The sequence below is a fragment of the Xenopus laevis genome, chromosome 1S (assembly GCF_017654675.1).
Source record: "Xenopus laevis strain J_2021 chromosome 1S, Xenopus_laevis_v10.1, whole genome shotgun sequence".
Taxonomy (NCBI): Eukaryota; Metazoa; Chordata; class Amphibia; order Anura; family Pipidae; genus Xenopus; species Xenopus laevis.
In genome coordinates this window covers 189,850,651-189,876,449 of record NC_054372.1, presented here as the reverse complement: position 1 = coordinate 189,876,449, position 25,799 = coordinate 189,850,651, and the positions used below count along the sequence as shown (strand labels likewise).

Below are 25,799 nucleotides of genomic sequence, written 5' to 3'. Positions count from 1 at the left end.
ATTTGGACCCTAGCAACCAGATTGCTGAAACTGCAAACTGGAGAGCTGCTGAATAAAAAGATAAATAACTCAAAAACTACAAATAGTAAAAAATGAAAACCAATTGCAAATTGTCTCAGAATATTACATCATACTAAAATGTACTTTAAAGATGAACAACCCCTTTAAGTTTGCCCTGCCACCCCCATAACCCACACTTTCTCAGCTCACCCCATGGGCAACATGGTTTTCTGTTAACCCATTCAACCCAATGGGTTGAGACTGGTGCGCATATCCTTATATCTGGATTAAAGAAATCTTTTTACTCCAGTGAAGTTCTAAATGAGAAGCTGTTCTATTTACAAATGATATGTATTTGCCCATGAATAATTGATAAAAAGTCTCTACCTGAGGTCAGCCAAGGTTTCCACATTAAACCTATTAAAACCTATGTTGGCCTAAAGAAAGTTTGCATACTGGTAGCTCCCCCTACTGCTTCATGTCAGTACTGCACATTCATTTAGAAAGTATATTGTGACTGATCAGTTACTCTGTGATTCCTGTTTGGGGAAATCGGCAGTGGTTATTACATATGTTGCTTCTATAAGTTAAGCAATAACCAGGCTTCAGTGGTGCATAAAGTATGCTATTTAGCACTGTAAAGTTCATTATTTCCATTGATAGAAGCAGGGCCGGGCCAAGGTATTTTGGCACCCTAGGCAAGGGCTTCAATCAGTGCCCCCCCACCCGGTCCTGCATTACCATTTCCCACCTTACCATTCATATTGCCCCCTGTACCTGTGCCAGTAGCTATTATGTTGCCCCTATTTGTACCTGTGCCAACGGCAGTCAATCCCTCAGATTGCCCCCCAATCTGTACCTGTACCTGTACCAGCATAAGACAAAACGTCCATCATAGCGTTACCCCCAGTCTGTAATTATGCCAGCGGCAGCCAAAAAATCCATCATATTGCCCCTAATTTTTACCTGTGCCAGCAGAAGCCAAAAATCCATCATAATGCCCCAAACATGTGTACCTGTTCCAGCACCTATCCTATTACCCCTATTTGTACCTGTGCCAGCAGCAGCCAAGCCCTCATATTGCCCCCAATCTGTACTTGTGCCAGCAACAGCCAGAAAATCCACAATATTGCCTCCATATATGAGCAGAAGCAAAAAAGGGGGGTTGGAATAGGTGGTTTATAAAATTGAAAAACTATTAAAGGCCAAGCAAACCAGGGTTAAAAAAAAGATAACAAAAGCCCCTTAAAAGTGCGCCCCCCCATCATGATTGCATCCTAGACTGGAGCCTACTCTGCCTACCCCTAGTTCCGGCCCTGGATAGAAGTTCAGTACAGTTCTATGTTATATTGAGGATTGATAAAGCAATAATGTGTCACCAGTGTGCCACCCTAGACTGGACTCCATGCGTTATAAAATTGTAGTTGGGCTGGTAGGAAGCAGCTCCGTCCCATTGGCTGTCAGTGCTGAGTGGTCTCTCCCTGGAAATGCCACTGGCCTATCTGATTAATGCCCAGACTGATGGCTCAACATCGGATAGTTGCTGCTGTAGAATCCTGTTTGGCAGCAGAAATCTGTGTGAGCAGCAATACAGGAATGGCAACATTGTGCAACCCAGCCAGGTGCAACACTGAAGCTTACCATACCCTAATAACTTATTTGGTTTAAAGGAGCGGCTCACCATTTTAGGATGTTATAGAATGACCTATTTTAGGCAACTTTTCAGTCGGTCTTCATTTTTTTCTTTTTTCAGTTACTTTCTATTTGTCACCATTTTTCTAATATTTAAGTTTTTATATTTTCACCTGTCTTTCTAAAGCATCTTACAGGGGGGCTCCAAACTCTGTAGACTGTTCTTATCCCTGCTGAGCAGCATCCCCGAGTTTCATTAAAGGGGTAGTTCGCCTTTAAATTAACTTTTAGGTCATTACAGAACGGTCTTCGGTATTTTTGTTTTAAAATGTTTAATTAGTTGCCTTTTTCTGACTCTTAGGAAAACAACAATAGTTGTGAGTACCTCCAAAAATCAGTCAGAGGTAGTAAAAAGTTACAAAAAGTTTATTTAGGACTAATGCGTGGCTATTGGGGCACTTACTCATAGGCTAATGGGCATACCCTGTACATCTCTCATATAGGGGTGTGACCAATCAAGGCAACATACATCACAGCCAATCACCAAGTGAGAAGCCAAATTACCAATTTCCTAGTTTAAATGCCTATTTACATACAGGCTTCCCCATTGGATTGCCAGATATCTACATAAAACAAATCAAAATAAACAAATAAAAAATAAAAAATTGAAATACAAAAAAAAGGCAGATATCCATAAAAAATATATTTAGATAAATAGTACAAGGAAGTTTTTGTGGTCTCTTGCATGTTTAAAGTACTGAGGGAACTTTAGTATCGTTAGAGAGTTTCACATCAGATACTTATATATTTAGAAGTAGTTTATTATATAATAAGTATAAAGTAGTGTCCTGAGAGTCAAGAATCTCTGAATCTTATAGTGAATCAGAAAGGAGGCTTTGAGGATTTTTTTTTTTAAAAGTTTTCTTTTCTTTTACCCCTGTCTGTCTATAGGCATGTAGGCAAATCCATTCTCTTCAAATCGGGGGTCATCGACCCCATCTAAAAACAAATGCTCTGCAAGGCTCCGGATTTATTGTTACTGCTACTTTTTATGACTCATCTTTCTATTGAGGTCTCTCCTATTCATATTCCATACTCTTCTTCAAATCAATGCATGGTTGCTAGGGTAATGTGGACCCTAGCAACCAGATTTCCAGAACGGCAAACTGCAAAACTGCTGAATACAAAACGAAATAACCAGGGATAATTAAAAAAAAAATTAAAACCAGTTGCAGATTGTCTCAGAATATGCCTCTCTACGTCATACTGAAAGGTAGTGTAAAGGTGAATAGTCCCTTTAATGATAATCAGGATTATACACATATATATATATAGACAATATAGTGATCATTTCTATGCAGAACCCAAGGTTCAGGTTCATTTGGAGGCAATCAGCTCTGAAATACTCAATCTATTTCATTTCTCTCAGCAGCTCGAGGGCTCAGCAGGGATTTGCAGCTAATGGTAGCTAAGAATACACAGATAACACATTCATTACGGCCATCTCCGAGAGGCTCCTTATTGCTTCTGATGTTTTCATGAATGCACCCGAGATTTTTCTTTCTTTCTATTTCTTTGCCGGATTCATTCTGGCTCTAATGCTCTCTTCTCTTGCTGTCACACTCCATTCTAATCAAAGGAAAGTCCTCTGACATGAGTCAAAGCCCACAAAGCTGCCGCAACTTCCATTTATTCACTGACCCTTCCTTGCAATCTGGGCCTATTCACCTAAACTTATATTCCTCACATCACAATGGTGCGGTTATCATGGATGGTACAAATTAGTAAACTACCTATAAAGTGTTTTCCTTTATCTTTATTCTCTTGATCGGTTAATGTCAACAATACATTTTACCTTGCATCCCCTTAAAGGGATACTGTCATGTGAAAATGTTTTTTTTTTTTAAATGCATCAGTTAATAGTGCTGCTCCAGCAGAATTCTGCACTGAAATCCATTTCTCAAAAGAGCAAACAGATTTTTTTTATATTTAATTTTGAAATCTGACATGGGGCTAGACATATTGTCAGTTTCCCAGCTGCCCCCAGTCATGTGACTTGTGCTCTGATAAACTTCAATCACTCTTTACTGCAAGTTGGAGTGATATCGCCCCCTCCCTTCACCCTCAGCAGCCAAACAAAAGAACAATGGGAAGGTAACCAGATAACAGCTCCCTAACACAAGATAACAGCTGCCTGGTAGAGCTAAGAACAACACTCAATAGTAAAATCCAGGTCCCACTGAGACACATTCAGTTACAATGAGTAGGAGAAACAACAGCCTACAAGAAAGCAGTTTCATCCTAAAGTGCTGGCTCTTTCTGAAAGCACATGACCAGGCAAAATGACCTGAGATGCACCTACACACCAATATTACAACTAAAAAATACACTTGCTGGTTCAGGAATGACATTTTATATTGTAGAGTCAATTATTTGCAGTGTAAACAGTGTCATTTAGAAATAAAAACGACATCATAACAATCATGACAGAATCCCTTTAAATGTTATTACCTTTCCCCAGTTCTGCTTTTTAAAGGATAAGTAAACCTTTAAAATAAGTGGATGTAAAATTGACGAGGGTGATATTCTAAGAACTTTGTACATTAATTTTTTTTTGATTCCAAGATATTAAGGGATACATGTATTGTTAATATAAATGAATTTTGTTACAACAGCGCCACCAGTCTGACCACCAAGTAGTCAAGGAAGTTGTCAGGAGAAAGAAAGAGGCTGCTCTGATGTTCTTCTGCTTAGGAAACTAATAAGAAACCTTTCTCAAATCTTTCCTAAGCAGAAGAACATCAGAGCAGCCTCTTTCTTTCTCCTGACAACTTCCTTGACTACTTGGTGGTCAGACTGGTGGGAAACTGACCAGCAGGTGGCGCTGTTGGAACACAATCATCATCATCATTTATTTATATAGCACTGTCAAGATACGCAGTGCTTTTTCATTTATATTAACAGCACATGTATCCCTTAATATCTTGGAATAAAAACAAAATGTGAATGGCAAAAGTGCTTAGAATAGCCCCCTCATCAATTTTGCATTCACTTACTTTAAAGGTTTACTTAACTTTTAAAGGAGTTGTTCACTTTTAAATTAACTTTTGCTATGATTTTTTATTATTTGTGGATTTTGAGTTATTTATCTTTTTATTCAGCAACTCTCCAGTTTACAATTTCAGCAATCTGGTTGCTAACATCCACATTACCTAGCAACCATGCATTGATTTGAATAAGAGAATCGAATATAAATAAAAGAAGCGTGAATAGAAATATGAGCAATAAAAATAACAATAATAAATGTGTTGCCTTACAGAGTATTTGTTTTAGATGGGTCAGTGACCCCCATTTGAAAGCTGGAAGAGTCAGAAGAAGAAGGCAAATAATTCAGAAACTACAAAAAAAAGAAGGTTGCTTTGAACTGGCCATTTTATAACATACTAAAATTTAACTTAAAGGTGAACTGCCCCTTTAATATTATGAAAATGGTTTATTTACATGAAGCAGGGTTTTACACACGAGCTGTTTTATGCAATATCTTTTTATAGAGACCTAAAATGTTCGGTGGTATAGTTTTCCTTTAAGTGGCAACTGTCTCTTTCTGAACCCCAACCTGACACCCCATGGCAGCAATATCTAAATTATCTGAACTTATCTAAATTATTGCTAATATACAGAGCATAGCGCAGTTTTTTAAACAATGTTGCAAAAGTCTTAGATCCCCAGCAGCAAAGACAGGTCTGTTAATCAGCTGCCTTGTCTTACATTGTATCTAGTGATGTGCGGGTTGAGAAAAACTCGACCCGCGCCCGCCTTCACCCGACTTCTGCCTTCCTTTCATAGGCTAGCCCTGACCAGCCTCGTTGATGACATCACAGAAGGGGCGGGAAGGACAGGCGCGCGCCTATAAAATCGGAAGCCAATAATGTTAATGTCGCAGGCAGAAGAGCTGAACCCGAACCTGCCCACAACCCGCAAATGGGGGAGCAATGTTTGCCCTTTGTGCACCGCCCCATTCTGTGACATCACCACAGGGTAGACGCGGGTATATAAAACAGGATCACTCTGCGGGCTTTTGGGGGTCGGTGTGGGTTCTTGAGGGTCGAGTGTGGGTTCTCGGGGGTCGGGTGTGGATTCTTGGGGGTCGGGTGTGGATTCTTGGGGGTCGAGTGCGGGTTCTCGGGAGTCGAGTGTGGGCTTTCGGGGGTCAGGTGCGGGTTCTGGGGGGTCAGGTGTGGCTTCTCGGGGTTGGGTGCAGGCTCTCGGGGTCGAGTGCAGGCTTTCGGGTGTCGGTGCGGGCTCTTGAGGGTCGGGTGTGGATTCTCGGGGGTCCGGTGCGGTTTCTTGGGGGTTGGGTGCATGTTTTCGGGAGTCGGGTGTGGCTTCTTGGGGGTCGGGTTAAGTTTGGGTGCGGGTTGAGTTTTTCTGGACCTGCACATCACTATGGCAGAGCCCTAATCCTGCAGTTATTTCCAGTTACAGAACAGCCTTTACTAACCCATGCGTATGCCCATGCCAACTTCCCTTCTACTGACCCCATGTCTGCACTGAAACACAAGTGAAAATGCAGGTTTAGCTGTGTGTTTGTAAACAGGGGGTGTAAAGTTGTGGATTGTGTTTTTTTCTGTGTCTTATACAACACAAGCTTTTCTACTAGACAAAAACAACCCAACAGAAGTCTGTTCTCCTTCAGATGTGGCTTGTGCTTCATTGTTCTGTATATAGAGAGGGGCCTGATGGGACAATGGCCGCACTTTCTGTGTATCTGCTGCTAGAACTGCAGTCATCTCTCTCTTTCCCTCCCATGGCACATTCGCTGCAGATAATTGAATAATGACATGACCTTGCTAATTAAAAAGATGACTCTTACAAGGCAGAGATTTGTCAGTGAAGGATAAGTATTCTGTATTCCAGGCATGAGCCTTGCATCTTATTCCCCAGGATTCTGAAAATGGAGATAAAGGTGATGGTTCTGTCTGTAAACTCATCAGGTATATGTCTTCATCAGGGCAGAGAAGGTGTAGAAGGATAAGTAATCTTTTAAAATAAGTGCATGTAAAATTGATGAGGGGGCTAATCTAAGCACTTTTGCCATGTACATTCATTATTTATTTAGTATAAATGGCAAGATATTAAGGGATATATGTACTGTTAATATGAATGAATTTTGTTTCAACAGCGCCACCTGCTGGTCAGTTTCCCACCAGCCTGACCACCAAGTAGTCAAGGGAGTTGTCAGGAGAAAGAAAGAGGCTGCTCTGATGTTCTTTTGCTTAGGAATAAAATTAAAAACCTTCCTCAAATCTTTCCTAAGCAGAAGAACATCAGTGCAGCCTCTTTCTTTCTCCTGACAACTTCCTTGACTACTTGGTGGTCAGACTGGTGGGAAAATGACCAGCAGGTGGCGCTGTTGTAACAAAATTCATTCATATTAACAGCACATGTATCTCTTAATATCTTGGAAGAAATAAATAAATATTGAATGTATAGCTTAGAATAGCACCCTCATCAATGATGGTTGGTATATAGAGTATGTAAATAGTCTGTAGTAATTTAACTGGAACAGCACAGCAGTAAAGAGGGTCTCAGGCCCCCAGGCATTTCTCACAATTCCCTAAATAGAGGTCCCAGGATACATATAGTGCCTACAGCAATATATTGTCAAATATCAAGGGAGTACTTCTGAGCCATTGTCATGCAAATGTAGGCCAGTGAATACTGGAGTTATATATATATATATATATAATGCTGGACAAGTCCCCGGGGATAGACATAAGCTGATTTGGATATACAAATGGTACTGAAAAAGTCTTTTTATTTGCCACATTGTGTCCCCAGGAGATGTTTGCTTCTATTTGTACCTTTTTAGTGTTATTCACAGCATGTGTGTATTATTGTATTGTGTGGATGTAATATGTATGTTGCCTGATAATCCATGTTGTTAAAGGGGTTGTTCACCTCCCAAACACTTTTTCAGTTTGCTGTTTTCAGATTGTTCACCATAAACAAAGATGTTTTTCAGTTGCTTTCCACCTTTTATTTTTTATTGGTTTCCCAATATTTAATTTTAAAGTTTAATGTCTCAGTCCGGCAGCTCAGTGATCCAGGAGCAGATTCTGAACTGTTACAATTTTACAACATTTAGTTGATCCATTTCTCAGCAGCATCTCTGGAGTATTAGTAACTATTGTATCAAGTCTAACAGCTGCCTGTAATGAAACTCAGGGATTCTGCTCAGCAGGGACAAAGATAAGAAATGGATCAACTAAGGGGCAGATTTATCAAGGGTCGAAGTGAATTAGAGGGAATTTTCAAAGTAAAAATGTTTTGGATACTACGACTTCGAATTTACTTCAACTTCAATTCGAAGTAAAATTATTATCCACTATTCGACCATTTGATAATCAAAGTACTGTCTCTTTAAAAAAAACTTCGACTTCAATACTTCGCCAAATTAAACCAGCCGAATTGCTGTTTAGCCTATGGGGGACCTCCTGTGCGTTTTGCTAAGTTTTTTTTAAGTCGAAGGATTTTTTGGGAAAATCGTACGATCGTACGACAAAATCGTTTGAATCGTACGATTCGAAGTACGATCATAGTACGATCATACTACGATCGTACGATGTATAAAATCCTTTTGAATTCAAATGTCAGAGGATTCTGTTCGATGGTCGAATTTCGAAGTTTTTTCTACTTAGATATTCGACCCTTGATAAATCTGCCCCTAAATGTATCAATTTAGAACAGTTAAAGAGTCAGCGACCCCCCCCCCCGCCTCCCAGAGCTGCTCTAGAAGGGGAAAAATAAAACTTTATACTTCAAGGGGAACTCGGGCTTCCAAACCAAAATGTGATAAAGAGGCCACATAACACAGAAACCCCTAATATATCCATCACAGTTACCTGTTTTTCAAAAAGTATGAATAAATGGCATTTTCTATGCTGAAATCCAGCTGTTTAACAGTTCTTCTCTTTCTGCATCATTTGAAATCCTGGCAGGGAAGGAAGGACTTAACACTGATGTTACAAATTGTAACAACTTCTCCACAGCTTACAGACAGCATGCAGGAACTACATAACCCACAATGCATTGCACTGGGATGTTCCTTTTAAAGGAGTGGTTCACCTTTAAGATAACTTTTAGTATGTTAAAGGGATACTGTCATGGGAAAAAACATTTTTTTAAAAAATTAACCAGTTAATAGTGCTGCTCCAGCAGAATTCTGCACTGAAATCCATTTCTCAAAAGAGCAAACAGATTTTTTTCTATTCACTTTTGAAATCTGACATGGGGCTAGACAGTTTGTCAATTTCCCAGCTGCCCCTGGTCATGTGACTTGTGCCTGCCCTTTAGGAGAGAAATGCTTTCTGGCAGGCTGCTGTTTTTCCTTCTCAATGTAACTGAAGGAGTCTCAGTGGGACATGGGTTTTTACTATTGAGTGTTGTTCTTAGATCTACCAGGCAGCTGTTATCTTGTGTTAGGGAGCTGTTATCTGGTTACCTTCCCATTGTTCTGTTGTTTGGCTGCTGGGGGGGAAAAATGGAGGGGGTGATATCACTCCAACTTGCAGTACAGCAGTAAAGAGTGATTGAAGTTTATCAGAGCACAAGTCACATGACTGGGGGCAGCTGGGAAATTGACAATATGTCTAGCCCCATGTCAGATTTCAAAATTGAATATAAAAAAATCTGTTTGCTCTTTTGAGAAATGGATTTCAGGGCAGAATTTTGCTGGAGCAGCACTATTAACTGATTCATTTTGAAAAGATTTTTTTTTCCCATGACAGTATCCCTTTAAAGAATGGCCTATTCAAAGCAATGTCTCATTTCGTCACCATTATTTATTTTTTTAAATTGTTTTTTAATTATTTTCCTTCTTCTTTTGACTCTTTCTGGTTTCTAAATGGGGTCACTGACCCCATCTAAAAAATATTGTTATTGCTACTTTTTATTCCATATCTTTTTATTCAGGTCTCTCCTATTCATATTCCAGTCTCTTATTAAAATCAGTGCATGGTTGCTAGGGGAATTGGGACCCTAGCAACCAGATGGCTGAAATTACAAACTGGAGAGCTGCTGAATAAAAAGCTAAATAACTCAAAAACCACAAATAATAAAAAATGAAAACCAATTGCAAATTGTCTCAGAATATCCCTCTCTACATCATACTAAAAGTTAATTTAAAAGTGAACAAGCCCTTTAATATTGCTTTACTGCCAATTATCCAGCCACGTTAGTAGCTAAATATATGAAAGGAAATAAAGCGGCACTAATTAACTGATAATTCTATTCCAATATGTTTTGCTTGATACATAGTGAAGTGTAATTTCTATTTTATTGACCATTAGAGAGCACAGACTGGGCTATTTCTTATATGATGGGATAGAGACACAGTGATTACACAGCCGACACAAGCAAAGCTCGGGGGGGGGGGGGGTATTGTCCTCCCGTCGGAGAATGGTACAGTCCCATTTATTAAAGCCGTGTGGGTTATCATGAAACCCATGGCTAATGACTATTGCCCCCTGCTCCTCATTCTTTATCCCTGTAAGTACAGGTATGGGACCTGTTATCCAGAATGCTCGGTACCTGGGGCTTTCCGGATAAGAGATCTCTCTGTATTTTGGATCTTCATACCTTAAGTCTACTAGAAAATCATGTAAACATGAAATTTGATTATAATGGAGTCTATGGAAGGCCATTCAATAGCTTTCTGGATAATGGGTTTCTGGAGAACTGATCCCACACCTGTATAATGAAGTTGCCATTAGAGATGTCGCGAACTGTTCGCGCGAACATCGGGTGTTCGCGCTCGCCGGAAGTTCGCGAACGTCGCGCGACGTTCGCCATTTTGGGTTCGCCATTGTTGGCGCTTTTTTTTGCCCTCTCACCCCAGACCAGCAGGTACATGGCAGCCAATCAGGAAGCTCTCCCCTGGACCACTCCCCTTCCCTATAAAAACCGAAGCCCTGCAGCGTTTTTTCACTCTGCCTGTGTGTGCTGAAGAGATAGTGTAGGGAGAGAGCTGCTGCCTGTTAGTGATTTCAGGGACAGTTGAAAGTTTGCTGGCTAGTAATCGTTTTGATACTGCTCTGTTATTGGAGGGACAGAAGTCTGCAGGGGTTTGAGGGACATTTAAGCTTAGGTAGCTTTGCTGGCTAGTAATCTACCTTCTACTGCAGTGCTCTGTATGTAGCTGCAGTGGGCAGCTGTCCTGCTTCTGATCTCATCTGCTGACTGCTGCAATAACAGTAGTCCTTGTAAGGACTGCTTTTATTTATTTTTTTGTTGTTTTACTACTACTACTACTACTACTATAAGAGCCCAGTGCTATTAGTCTAGCAGTGTTGGGGAGTGGGACTGGTGTGCTAATCTGCTGCTCCTAGTAGTTCAGCAGCACCAACTTTAATTTTTTTTTTTAATATTCATTTTTTTTTATTTTACTTTTTTTTATTTTACTACCGCTGTAGTAGTGTATAAGTTGACCTTTTAGGCATTATTTGCCCTGTAGGCATTATTTGCACACTGTTTTCTTCAACCCGCCATCTAGCTGTGTGACCTTGTTCACATTCTGTCTAAATATCCATAATATTACCGTCTCCAGAAAAAACACCGGAGTGACTTTTTTCAAGCAGCCATAATATATTTTACGTAATCCGTATCCACCGCTGTAGTAGTGTATACGTTGACCTTGTAGGCATTATTTGCACACTGTTTTCTTCAACCCGCCATCTAGCTGTGTGACCTTGTTCACATTCTGTCTAAATATCCATAATATTACCGTCTCCAGAAAAAACACCGGAGTGACTTTTTTCAAGCAGCATTCATATATTTTACGTAATCCGTATCCACCGCTGTAGTAGTGTATACGTTGACCTTGTAGGCATTATTTGCACACTGTTTTCTTCAACCCGCCATCTAGCTGTGTGAGCTTGTTCACATTTTGTCCAAATATTGATAATATTATCGTCTCTAGAAAACCACTTGAGTTACTTTTTTTCAAGCAGCATTCATATATTTTACGTAATCCGTATCCACCGCTGTAGTAGTGTATACGTTGACCTTGTAGGCATTATTTGCACACTGTTTTCTTCAACCCGCCATCTAGCTGTGTGACCTTGTTCACATTCTGTCTAAATATCCATAATATTACCGTCTCCAGAAAAAACACCGGAGTGACTTTTTTCAAGCAGCATTCATATATTTTACGTAATCCGTATCCACCGCTGTAGTAGTGTATACGTTGACCTTGTAGGCATTATTTGCACACTGTTTTCTTCAACCCGCCATCTAGCTGTGTGAGCTTGTTCACATTTTGTCTAAATATTGATAATATTATCGTCTCTAGAAAAACCACTTGAGTTACTTTTTTTCAAGCAGCATTCATATATTTTACGTAATCCGTATCCACCGCTGTAGTAGTGTATACGTTGACCTTGTAGGCATTATTTGCACACTGTTTTCTTCAACCCGCCATCTAGCTGTGTGACCTTGTTCACATTCTGTCTAAATATCCATAATATTACCGTCTCCAGAAAAAACACCGGAGTGACTTTTTTCAAGCAGCCATAATATATTTTACGTAATCCGTATCCACCGCTGTAGTAGTGTATACGTTGACCTTGTAGGCATTATTTGCACACTGTTTTCTTCAACCCGCCATCTAGCTGTGTGACCTTGTTCACATTTTGTCTAAATATTGATAATATTATCGTCTCTAGAAAAACCACTTGAGTTACTTTTTTTCAAGCAGCATTCATATATTTTACGTAATCCGTATCCACCGCTGTAGTAGTGTATACGTTGACCTTGTAGGCATTATTTGCACACTGTTTTCTTCAACCCGCCATCTAGCTGTGTGTATTATCGTTTCCAGAAAAACCAACTGAGTTTTTGTTGTTGTTGTTGTTTTTTAAAAAATAATGCCAGGCAAAGGCAGGCCGCCACGCAGAGGCCGTGCTAGGGGCCGTGCTGCTATGCAATCCTGTGGCCCTAGCAAATTGCCCAGTTTTAAAAAGCCAATGACCCTGAACTCCCAAAATGCTGAAGAGGTAGTTGACTGGCTTACACAGCACACCCCATCCTCTACCGTTTCTAACTTTACCACAACATCCTCCTCATCCTCCACTGCTATGGCCACCCCACGTAACACTTCCTCCACCACCGGTGCCCCTTCTTCACTGGGGTCAGAGGAGTTATTTTCCCATGAGTTTCTTGAACTGAGTAATGCGCAACCATTATTGCCAGAAGAAGATGAAGGAGATGAGGACCTTACACCAGATTTAATTCTGGCAGAGAACACGACAGAGATGGACATAATGAGTGATGAGGAGGAGGTCCCCGCTGCTGCTTCCTTCTGTGATGTGTCAGAAGAAATTGATGCATCTGAGGAGAATGATGATGAGGAGATTGATGTTTTGTGGGTGCCTAGTAGAAGAGAGCAAGAGGAGGGTAGTTCAGATGGAGAGACGGAGAGTCAGAGAGGCAGTAGGAGAATAAGACTTAGAAGAAGCAGGGAGGACAGCCCACAGGGATCAGTAGGGCAACAACATGTATCGGCACCTGTGTTCAGCCGGCCAACGCACCCGCCATTGCCGCCAATGCCGCAACTTCTACTGTTACCGCTAGGTCGCACACTTCCAAAAAGTCAGCAGTGTGGGATTTTTTAATGTGTGTGCCTCTGACAAAAGCATTGTAATTTGCAATGAGTGCAGTCAGAAACTGAGCCTTGGTAAGCCCAACAGCCACATAGGTACAACTTCTATGCGAAGGCACATGAGCGGCAAGCACAAAGCACTTTGGGAGCAACACCTCAAAGGCAACAGGCAAACTAAAAGCCACACTCCTTCTGGTCCAGCATCTTACTGCTCTACCTCTGCTCTCCTTGACCCGTCTGAACCACCCTCCACTCCGCCTTCCACCTTGACCACCTGTTCCCATTCCCAGTCATCTGCCACCAGCCAAGTTTCTGTGAAGGCCATGTTTGAGCGTAAGAAGCCAATGTCTGACTGTCACCCCCTTGCCCGGCGTCTGACAGCTGGCTTGTCTGCACTCTTAGCCCGCCAGCTTTTACCATACCAGCTGGTGGACTCTGAGGCCTTCCGCAAATTTGTAGCAATTGGGACACCGCAGTGGAAGGTACCCAGCCGCAATTTTTTTCTAAAAAGGGAATACCACACCTGTACCAACATGTGCAGAGCCAAGTTACCGCATCTCTGTCACTTAGTGTTGGGCCAAAGGTCCATATGACTACTGACGCATGGTCCTCCAAGCATGGTCAGGGCAGGTATGTCACCTACACTGCCCACTGGGTGAACTTGGTAATGGCTGGGAAGCAGGGAATGGGTAGCTCAACAACAACAGTGGAGTTGGTGTCACCGCCACGGATTGCACGCGGTTCTGCCACCACCTCTACTCCTCCATCGCTCTCTACCTCGTCTTCTTCTTCTTCTTACTCTGCTGCTGGGTCCTCCTTCTCCTCTTCCACACCTGTGCACCCCCAGCTCCCCCTAGGCTATTCGACGTGCCAGGTACGCCGTTGTCACGCTGTCTTGGGGATGACGTGCCTGGAAAGCAAAAACCATACCGGATCTGTACTCCTGTCATCTCTGCAGTCACAGGCCGATCGGTGGCTGACCCCACACCAACTGCAGATCGGAAAAGTGGTGTGTGACAATGGAAGCAATCTGTTGGCAGCGTTGAGACTAGGCAATTTAACACATGTGCCCTGCATGGCACATGTGTTAAATTTAATAGTCCAACGTTTTGTCTCCAAGTACCCAGGATTCCAGGACGTTCTCACCCAGTCCAGAAAGGTGTCGGCCCATTTCAGACGTTCCTACACAGCCATGGCACGCCTTGCTGACATTCAGCAGCGCTACAACATGCCAGTCAGGCGTTTGATTTCTGACAGCCAGACTCGCTGGAATTCAACGCTCCTTATGTTGGAACGTCTGCTGCAACAACAAAGGGCCGTCAACGAGTACCTTTTTGAACTGGGTGGTAGGACTGGATCTGCACAGCTGGGGATTTTTTTCCCCCGTTACTGGGTGCTTATGCGCGATGCCTGCAGGCTCATGCGACCTTTTGAAGAGGTTACAAATATGGTCAGTCGCACCGAAGGCACCATCAGCGACCTAATACCCTTCGCTTTCTTCCTGGAGCGTGCCGTGCGACGAGTGACAGATGAGGCTGTAGACCAGCGTGACGAGGAGCTGGAAGCGCACGATTTCTGGTCGGAATCACCAGAACGAACCCAGGCACCTGCTGCAACGCAGGGAGAGGTGCCAGAAGTGGAGTCAGAGGAGGAAGGTGGCTTTGTGGAGGAGGAGGAGGAGGACCAACAGGAGCAGGCTTCCCAGGGGGCTAGTGGTGACCTTTTGGGGACCCCTGGTCTTGTACGTGGCTGGGGGGAGGAGACCGTGGATGATGCAGTCCTTGATAATGAGGAAGCGGAGATGGATAGCTCTGCATCCAACCTTGTGAGAATGGGGTCTTTCATGCTGTCATGCCTGTTGAAGGACCCCCGTATCAAGAGGCTTAAGGAGAAGGACCTGTACTGGGTCGCAACGCTACTAGACCCTCGGTACAAGCATAAAGTGTCAGAAATGTTACCAACATACCACAAGTCCGAAAAGATGCGGCATTTACAAACCAGCCTGCAAAACATGTTGTACAATGCTTTTAAGGGTGATGTCACTTCAGGAACTCATCAACATTCCAGGGGCAGAGGTGCCAGTAATCCTGCCACGAGCGCACCTGCAAGGACAAAGCCCTTTGGCCAGTCTGTAACGTCAGACATGCAAATGTTTTTCTGTCCAAGGCAGCGCCACAACCCTTCTGGATCCACCCTCAAAGAACGCCTCGACCGGCAGGTAGCGGACTACCTGGCATTAACTGCAGATATCGACACTCTGAGGAGCGATGAACCCCTGGACTACTGGGTGCGCAGGCTTGATCTGTGGCCAGAGCTGTCACAATTTGCCATGAACCTCTTGTCTTGCCCAGCCTCAAGTGTGCTCTCAGAAAGGACCTTCAGTGCAGCAGGAGGGATTGTAACTGAGAAGAGAACTCGCCTAGGTCACAAAAGTGTCGATTACCTGACCTTTATTAAAATGAATGAGGGGTGGATCTCGGAGGGTTACTGCACGCCGGAAGACTTGTTCTGACTTCTATGCAGCTGTCCTTCTCTTCAAGCCTCATGACTCCACACACAGCTGTCCTTTAGCGTCCTCCTCCTCCCTCCGCCACCGTTACAAACTAGGGTGCAAACCCTACTGGTTTAATTTTTTCTGGCCTCTGTGCTTCAGTGGCTGCAACCAAAAAAACTGGGCAAACAATGTCTACAAGGTCAACGTATGGCAAAAAATGACTATTTTCAGCATTTATATGGCATATTTTTTCTGGCAACTGTGCTTCAGTGGCTGCGTCCAAAAAAATGCATATTTTCAGCATTTATATGGCATAATTTTTCTGGCCTCTGTGCTTCAGTGGCTGCAACCAAAAAAATGCATATTTTCAGCATTTATATGGCATAATTTTTCTGGCCTCTGTGCTTCAGTGGCTGCAACCAAAAAAATTTATATTTTCAGCATTTATATGGCATAATTTTTCTGGCAACTGTGCTTCAGTGGCTGCGACCAAAAAAATGCATATTTTCAGCATTTATATGGCATAATTTTTCTGGCCTCTGTGCTTCAGTGGCTGCAACCAAAAAAATTTATATTTTCAGCATTTATATGGCATAATTTTTCTGGCAACTGTGCTTCAGTGGCTGCGACCAAAAAAATGCATATTTTCTGCATTTATATGGCATAATTTTTCTGGCCTCTGTGCTTCAGTGGCTGCAACCAAAAAAATTTATATTTTCAGCATTTATATGGCATAATTTTTCTGGCCTCTGTGCTTCAGTGGCTGCAACCAAAAAAATGCATATTTTCAGCATTTATATGGCATAATTTTTCTGGCAACTGTGCTTCAGTGGCTGCGACCAAAAAAAACGACTATTTTCAGCATTTATATGGCATATTTTTTTCTGGCCTCTGTGCTTCAGTGGCTGCGGCCAAAAAAACTGGGCAAACAATGCCTACAAGGTCAACGACGTTGACCTTGTAGGCATTGTTTGCCCAGTTTTTTTGGCCGCAGCCACTGAAGCACAGAGGCCAGAAAAAATATGCCATATAAATGCTGAAAATAGTCATTTTTTGCCATACGTTGACTCAACGTATATGGCAAAAAATTACTATTTTCAGCATTTATATGGCATATTTTTTCTGGCAACTGTGCTTCAGTGGCTGCGACCAAAAAAACTGGGCAAACAATGCCTACAAGGTCAACGTATGGCAAAAAATGACTATTTTCAGCATTTATATGGCATATTTTTTCTGGCAACTGTGCTTCAGTGGCTGCAACCAAAAAAACTGGGCAAACAATGTCTACAAGGTCAACGTATGGCGAAAAATTACTATTTTCAGCATTTATATGGCATATTTTTTCTGGCAACTGTGCTTCAGTGGCTGCGTCCAAAAAAACTGGGCAAACAATGCCTACAAGGTCAACGTATGGCAGTTGTTTAAAGAGAACAGTAGATTACTAGCCAGCAAAGCTACCTAAGCTAAAATGTCCCTCAAATCCCTGCAGACTTCTGTCCCTCCAATACAGAGCAGTATCAAGCAGATTACTAGCCAGCAAACTTACTATCATCTGTCCCTGAAATCACTAACAGCTCTCCCCCTACACTATCTCTTCCAAGCACACACAGGCAGATTTTTCAGATACATTTTTGCCCTTGATCCCCCTCTGGCATGCCACTGTCCAGGTCGTTGCACCCTTTAAACAACTTTAAAATCATTTTTCTGGCCAGAAATGTCTTTTCTAGATGTTAAAGTTCGCCTTCCCATTGAAGTCTATGGGGTTCGCGAACCGTTCGCGAACCGCTCGCATTTTTGCGCAAGTTCGCGAATATGTTCGCAAACTTTTTTTCCGACGTTTGCTACATCCCTAGTTGCCATTCAGCGTGCGTCTAACACAAGTGTATGAATGCCATTATCGCTATATTGAGCAACTGTTTGATATCTTCATTTTTTTGTTCCTTTGTTTCTAGACTGTTTTCCCCTTTTACAGTGTTTGACATGAATGTTACTGAAATCTTTTTAAGAATTTTTTCAATTCCTAGCAACAACCCTGTGGCCCTAGTAACAATTCAGGGACCAGGGACGGGAAAATACGGTGTCACTTTCATTTGGCACAAGTCATTAGGATTCTAATTTTTAATCTAATTTCAAGTACAGCTATGGGACCTGTTATCCAGAATGCTCGGGACCTGGGGTTTTCCGGATAAAGGATCTTCATACCTTAAGTCTACTAGAAAATCATGTAACTTAGTAACATAGTAAGTAAGGTTGAAAAAAGACACACGTTCATCAAGTTCAACCTTTTAAGTCTTTATAGAACCTGCCTAACTGCCAGTTGATCCAGAGGAAGGCAAAAAACTATTTGGAGTCTCTCCAATTTGCCTCAGAGGGGGAAAATCCCTTCCTGACCCCAAGATGCAATGGGACCAGTCCCTGGATCTTCAAACATATGGGGGCAACTTAATCAAGGGTCAAAGTAAAAATTTGAAATTTGAATTTTCAAAGTTTTTTATAGTCAAAACTGTCAAATTTGACTAGGGAATTATTAAAATTTGATTCAAGTTTTTAAAAAAATTTGAATTCAGTTTTTGAGATTTATCAAACTGGCCCTTTAAGAACTCAAATTTGACTATTCGCCACCTAAATCCTGCCGAATTGCTGTTTGAGTCAACGGGAGAGGTCCTGGGATTAATTTGCTGTTGTCTGCAGCCTTCCTGACATTCATTCTCCAAAATTCCTGAAATCGAGTTTTTAAAATTCAAATCTAATTCAATTTGAATTGGATTCAAGTTTTCGAGTCGATCCTATTCACCAGAGTTGAAAAAAATCTGATTTACTTTTTAATACATTTCGATTGGTCGAATTTCGAGTTCATGGGAGTTTAAAAAACTCACATGAATTTGACCTTTGATAAATGTGCCCTCAACATAAACCCAATAGGCTGGTTTTGCTTCCAATAAGGATTAATTATATCTTAGTTGGGATCAAGTACAAGCTACTGTTTTATTATTACACAGAAAAAGGACATCATTTTTAAAAGTTTGGATTTTTTGGATAAAATGGAAATGGCCTTTTTGTAATTCTGCACTTTGTGGATAACGGGTTTCCGGATAACAGATCCCATACCTGTATACGCTCAGGCTTGGGTGTTTGGGGCACAACAAGGGCCCAATATCTGATCTGTTTAGACCCCTACCACTGCCACACCATATACCTTTCAAGGCCACTACAAACAGGTTTCCATGACGACCATGGCAATCGGTGGCCTAGGTTGGCAGAGCCATGTAGCTCATGGCCACTGGGATTTCTCCTCGAGTGCCACCAGACCAGTACAACCTTATAAATACTAGGTCTTTATTTTCAAGTAGAATATACTGGTGAAGTTTGACGAATTTAAAGAACATATTTATGCAAAGTTTCTTTTTTTATTTTAAATTTAATTATCTTTCTATTCAAGCTGTTTCCTATATATCATCAAGTCTGTCTTATAAACTGCTCACTAATTGTTAGGGTCAGAGACCCTAGCTGGCTGATAGGAGCACATTTTTCCAGTTGAGTTGTTTTCAGATTGTTCTCCATAAACAAAGAGTTTTTTCAAGTGCTTTCCATTTTTTATATTTTAATGTTTTCCCAAAATGTAAGTTTAAAGTTTAATGATCATGTCTCTAGTGTCTCAGTAATTGAGGAGCAGATTCTGAACTGTTACAATTTGCTCCATTTAGTTGATACATTATTTCTCAGCAGCATCTGTGGGGGAATATCAGCAACTATTGTATCAATTCTAACAGCCGCCTTTAATGAAACTCAGGACTTCTGCTCCGCAGGGACAAAGATAACAAATGTATCAACTAAATGAATCAATTTAGAACAGTTAAAGAGTCGGGAATAGAAAAATAGATATAAACAGTCACAAAAAGAAAATAGAAAGTAGTTGTGAAAACATCTTTATTTCTGGGGAACTATCTGAAACCAACTAAACTGAAAATTGTTTGAAGTTAAACAACCCCTTTAAGAAAGAAGATCGACCCAGTTCCAATGGGGTTAAAGGAAAACTATACCCCCAAAATGAATACTTAAGCAACAGATAGTTTATATCAAATTAACTGACATATTAAAAAATCTTATCAAACTGGAATATATATTTAAGTAAATATTGCCCTTTTAATCTCTTGCCTTGAGCCACCATTTTGTGATGGTCTGTGTGCTGCCTCAGAGATCACCTGACCAGAAATACTACAGCTCTAACTGTAACAGGAAGAGATCACCTGACCAGAAATACTGCAGCTCTAACTGTAACAGGAAGAGATCACCTGACCAGAAATACTGCAGCTCTAACTGTAACAGGAAGAGATCACCTGACCAGAAATACTGCAGCTCTAACTGTAACAGGAAGAAGTGTGGAAGCAAAAGACACAATTCTGTCTGTTAATTGGCTCATGTGACCTAACTTGTATGGTTTGTTTGTGAGCACAGTGAATCCTACGATCCCAGGGGGCGGCCCTTATTTTTTGAAATGGCAATTTTCTATTTATGATTACCCAATGGCACATACTACTAAAAAAGTATATCATTCTGAAAATGGTTTATTTACATGAAGCAGGGTTTTACACATGAGCTGTTTTATGCAATATCTTTTTATAGAGACCTACATTGTTTGAGGGATATAGTTTTCTTTTAAGCTGATTAATCACAGGCTGAAATGAGGCATATTGGACTTGCTCAGCTGCGTAATAGTGTCCTATGTCTGATTGACTAGAGGTTTGCTTTTGATCATTCTTTTAATAATACAGTATAGACTTATTTATGTAAGGAATGACTGCTAGAAATATTCCAATTGCAGTGGCCCAGCTTGCCCAATGCCCAAGTATCTGTCTTACATGGTGCAGCTGTAGTGCCCCCCAGTGGCAAGAGAACATCCTGCAATATCCCATGCTTGTCATCAATAGATTAAGCGGAAGGGTGCAGCAGTACTGGAGCTGTGTCCTTTCCCTCTATTGTTCCCCGTGTGGGTTTTTGTGGGTCCTTGTAGAGGAGGCCGAGTTACTGCCTTGGGCACGGCTCTTGTGTAAACACTATGCGCCTCCCTCAGGGCATAAAAGAATAAGTGGGTTGCCGGGTTATTGATTTTGGCTCTGGGGAGTTAATTATTAATAGGAACAGAACTGAAAGGGAAAAGGGCAGTAGGGGGACATGGCAGCAGGAATACTACTTGTAGGATGTGACCCTGCAGAGCTGACAGTTTGAGCCACTCGGAATCTGGTCTCATGTGTAAGTAGTCGTGGGCACGGGCTGATGTATAGTTACTGCACCGTGGGCTTTATCTGTTTGCTTTACTAATCTTAGTCCATTTGTTGTCTCTAAAGCCACATCTCTAAACTCCCAGCATCCTCAGCTAGCTCAGGAACTACAGCAAGGTTAACAAAACCCTCAGTTGTTGTTGTTGTTGTTGTTGGATTAGGCAGTTATTGAGGCCACTGCACACATGAAAGCCTCGGGGAGAATGAAGTCTCAGCTCATTTGTGTGGCTGGGATGGAGAGTTCAGGTGCATGCGAGGACAACTTACTCAACAGGAGAAACTTAATATCATTGCATTGCTTAACCCTTCTTCTTCTTCTTTTATTTTTTGTGTTCTAAACTCGGGACCTGGGGTTTTCTGGATTAACAGATCTTTCTGTAATTAGAATCTTCACACTTTAAAGGATAAGTAAACCTGTAAAACAAGTGAATGTAAAATTGATGAGGGTGCTATTCTTTTGAAATGTACATTCATCATTCATTAATTTTTAATTCGAAGATATTAAGGGATACACGTACTGTTTATATGAATACATTTTATTCCAATAGCCGGTCAGTCTCTCACCAGTCTGACCACCAAGTAGTCAAGGAAGTTGTCAGGAGAAAGAAAGAGGCTGCTCTGATGTTCTTCTGTTTAGGAAAGATTCAAAAAAAGGTTTCTAATTGTTTTCCTAAGCAGGAGAACATCAGAGCAGCCTCTGGTGGGAAACTGACCAGCAGGTGGTGCTGTTGTAACTAAATTCATTCATATTAATTAGTACATGCATCCTTTAATATCTTGGAATTAAAAAATAAATAATGAATGTACAAGCAAAAGGGGCTTAGAATAGCCCCGTCATCAGTTTTACATTCACTTATTTTTAAGGTTTAGCTCTACTAAAAAGGTTAAAGGGGTGGTTCGCCTTCAGGTTAACTATAGTTATGCTATAGAATGGCCAATTCTAAGCACCTTTTCAATTGGTTTTCATTATTTATTTTTTATAGTTTATGAATTATTTGCCTTCTTCTCCTGACTCTTTCTAGCTCCCAAAAGGGGGTCACTGACCCCCTCTAAAAACAAATCCCTTTTAAAGCTATAAATGTGTTGTTATTACTACCTTTTTTTTTTTTTACTTATATTTCTGTTCTGACCCTCCCCTATTCCATATTCTCGTTCAAATCAATGCATGGTTTCTAGCTTAATTTGGTCCCTAGCAACCAGATGATACTGCAAATGGGAGAGCTGCTGAATAAAAAGCTAAATAACTCAAATACTACAAATAATAAAACATGAAAACCAATTGCAAATTATCTCAGAATATCGCTACCTACATCATACTAAAAGTTAACTCGAAGGTGAACAACCCCTTTAAGGTTTAGGTCTACTAAAAAATCATGTAAACATTAAATAAACCCAATATTAATTTTAAATTAAAAGCATGCACAGTGTCTCACTTAAAACATTTATTAGTACAATTCAAGGCTGAATTTCACTAATAAATGTTTTAAGTGAGACACTGTGCATGCTTTTAATTTGAGTAAAAATACACCGTTCCTATGAAATAACCCCAGGATTAATTATATTTCAGTTGTGATCAAGTACAAGCTATTGTTTTATTATTACACAGAAAAAGGAAATCATTTTGAAAACTTTCGATTATTTCAATACAATGGAGTCTATGGGAAATGGCCTTTAACTAATTCGGAGCTTTCTGGATAATTGGGTTCCGGATAACGGATCCCACACCTATATAATTTTATTAAGCAGATTTCAGGGAAACACATAAAACAAACATTGACTACTATTTTGTTTTACAGGAGGAGTCGCGCATCCTCAGAGTAAAAATTGTCTCCGGCACCGACTTGGCAAAGAAGGACATCTTTGGGGCCAGGTAAATTGTTTTTATATAATCAGTTCTAGTTCTAGTCTACTTGTAACATTGTGGTGTTATTTATCAAAATCCACATTTTTCTGATTTTTTAAAATAAAAACGTCCAACCAAACTAGAATCCACTATTTAACCTTATTTATTATAAAAAAAAAAACTCAAATAAAATTAAGCGAAAAAGCCAAATCGTATGAATTTTTTTCTGAGGTTTTTCCCAAATTGTACAATTTTTTCAGGGTTTTTCCCAAATCGTACAATTTTTTCGGGCTTTTTCCTGAAATGTGCTAATTCCAGCGCAGATAACAGAAACTTCCAAATAGGATAGGGACATCTGCCATTGACTTACGGTATATACAACCTCGGCAGGTCTGAGATGCAGGATTTTCAGATGTGGACCTTTTGCAGCCTCGGGGTATAATAAATCTCGAAAAAAAAATTCCCTTTAAATCGGATTTTATAGACATATGGGGGTATATTTATCAAAGAGTGAAGTTAATACTGAAGTTCCGCCACTAGAGTGAAATTCCGCCACTTCCCATTCATTTCTATGGGGTTTTTAAAGGCGTATTTATCAAAGGGTGAAATTTCACTTTCACCCATTGATAAATACGCCTTTCAAAATCCCATAGAAATGAATGGAGATGCGGAATTTCACTCTAGTGGCGGAACTTCACTCTTTGATAAATTTACCCCATAGATTTTATATAGACAGAGCAGCCGTCTGAAGGCTGGTACAACTGAACTGCAAGTCAACTTTGTTTTACAAAGTATCTGGCTGGTCATTTGTTTTTCTATTACTCAGTAAGGATGAATGGAAATGCTAGGACCACTGTGACAGCCGGAATCAAGCCAAAGTCTGTCTTTAAATCTGGATGTCTAGAACTTTGGTTTGATTATGATGAGACCATAAGTTTGCCGGTCCCATGTCTCCCCAAAGCAACATAAATAAAGTTCCCTAAAATAAGTAAGGTCTTCTAAATGAGGCTGACACTGCTCTAGGGTTATTAGATATGAAATGTGTCTATATTATCATGTGTTTTGGGCTATTAGATGTGAAATTGGCACTGTGTCTATACTATTGTGTGTTCTAGTGTTATCAAATGTGAAACTGGCACTGTGTATATATTATCATGTGTTCTTGGGTTATTAGATGTGAAATTGACACTGTGTCTATACAATCATGTGTTCTGGAGGCATTCCATAAATTGTTACAAAAGTATCTAAGTGCACCTGCCACATATTCTGGGCTCTCTGCCAAAAGCCAATTAAGTTAGAAACTTTGTATCATATTCTGGCTGTTCAGTGCAGGAGATCAAATAAACATTCAGTCACAATCCAGGACTGAGGGTTGAGCTGTCAAAATAAGGACTTTCCTACGACAGTTGGGAGGTATGTTACTGCAGGGACAGACTACCCTCTAGTGCAGTGATCTCCAACCAGTAGCTCGTGAGCAACATGTTACTCTCCAGCCCCTTGGATGTTGCTCCCAGTGGCCTCAAAGCAGGTGATTCTTTTTGAATTCCAGGCTTGGAGGCAAGTTTTAGTTGCTTAAAAACCAGATGAACTGCCAAACAGAGTCTCGGTGTAGGTTGACAATCCACATAGGGGCTACTAAATGGCCAATCACAGCCCTTATTTGTCACCCCAAGAACATTTTTCATGCTAGTGTTGCTCCCCAACTCTTTTTACTTCTGAATGTCGCTCACGGGTTCTAAAGGTTGGGGATCCCTGTTCTAGTGGAAAGCTTTATTTTCATGCAATGCTGCTGAGATCTCCTATCCTGAAGAAGTAGCTTATATTCCTTTTTTAGAATTTTTCTTGGAAATTAAAAGTGGAAGGTGTTATGATATAGTTGTGAAATCGACATATATGCACAGACAGTGTTTTGGAAATATAATTAAAATCCAGCAGGAATTCAAAACGCACCTCGTGCATAGAACTAACAAGATAATTTACAAAATTCTGCTGATTAAAGTTATAGCGCAGGTGGGATGTGAGCGTATTCTCATTATCGGTATAATTCTGACTTGCTCGCTAGAGACGTTCTGTGCCCTTGCCTAGAGAGGAGGACATGAAGCCGAGGCAGAGAGCTTGCTAATTCATTTCACATTCACAGTGCTGGGGAAAAGCAGAGGATTTTGATTTTTTTTTTCTCTACCTTGTTAGCAATTTTACTGAAGCGTAACAAAGCATTCACCTAGGTTCCATTTCTCACTAAACAAGTAAATCTGTCACTTCAGAACCATTGTTGTGCCAGTTAATAGGCCCAAATGATTTTGCACTCATATCCAAAGTCAGAGAGGCACGGGATCAAACAGGGCTTGCACACATTTAGCTTTTAAAAATATATATATATCCTAGGGATGCACCAAATCCAGGATTCGGTTTGGGATTCGGCCAGGATTCAGCCTTTTTCAGCAGGATTCGGATCATTCTGCCCGGCTGCACCAAATCGGTGGGGAGGGAAATCGCATGACTTTTTGTAACAAAACAAGGAATTAAAATATTTTTGCATATGCAAATTGGGATTCGCTTCGGTATTCAGCCAAATCCAAAATAGTGGATTCGGTGCATATATATATATATATATATATATATATATATATATATATATATATATATATATATATATATATATATATATATATATATATATATATATATATAGAAACATTGGGGTAACAGTCACCCTGCTATAGTTCCAGAGGTACCCAGGGCAAAAATAAACACTCACCCCAAATCTCCCCCTAACCGACCTTCATGCTTGGCCCCCTTAGCTAATAACAAGGTTGCAGATATATAGAAACATTGGGGTAACACTCACCCTGCTATAGTTCCAGGGGTACCCAGGGCACAAATAAGCACTCA

At 40.8% G+C, this 25,799-nt stretch overlaps 1 protein-coding gene across 5 annotated transcripts in view; it reads left to right on the top strand.

Annotated features, from left to right (window-relative positions):
• nedd4l.S (NEDD4 like E3 ubiquitin protein ligase S homeolog) overlaps positions 1-25,799 on the top strand; it is a 255,233-nt gene that overhangs the window by 70,534 nt on the left and 158,900 nt on the right. For all 5 annotated transcript variants that reach the window (XM_018235316.2, XM_018235308.2, XM_018235302.2 and 2 more), the window contains 1 exon segment: positions 22,861-22,934. In XM_018235316.2, coding sequence (XP_018090805.1) covers positions 22,861-22,934 — 74 coding nt within the window.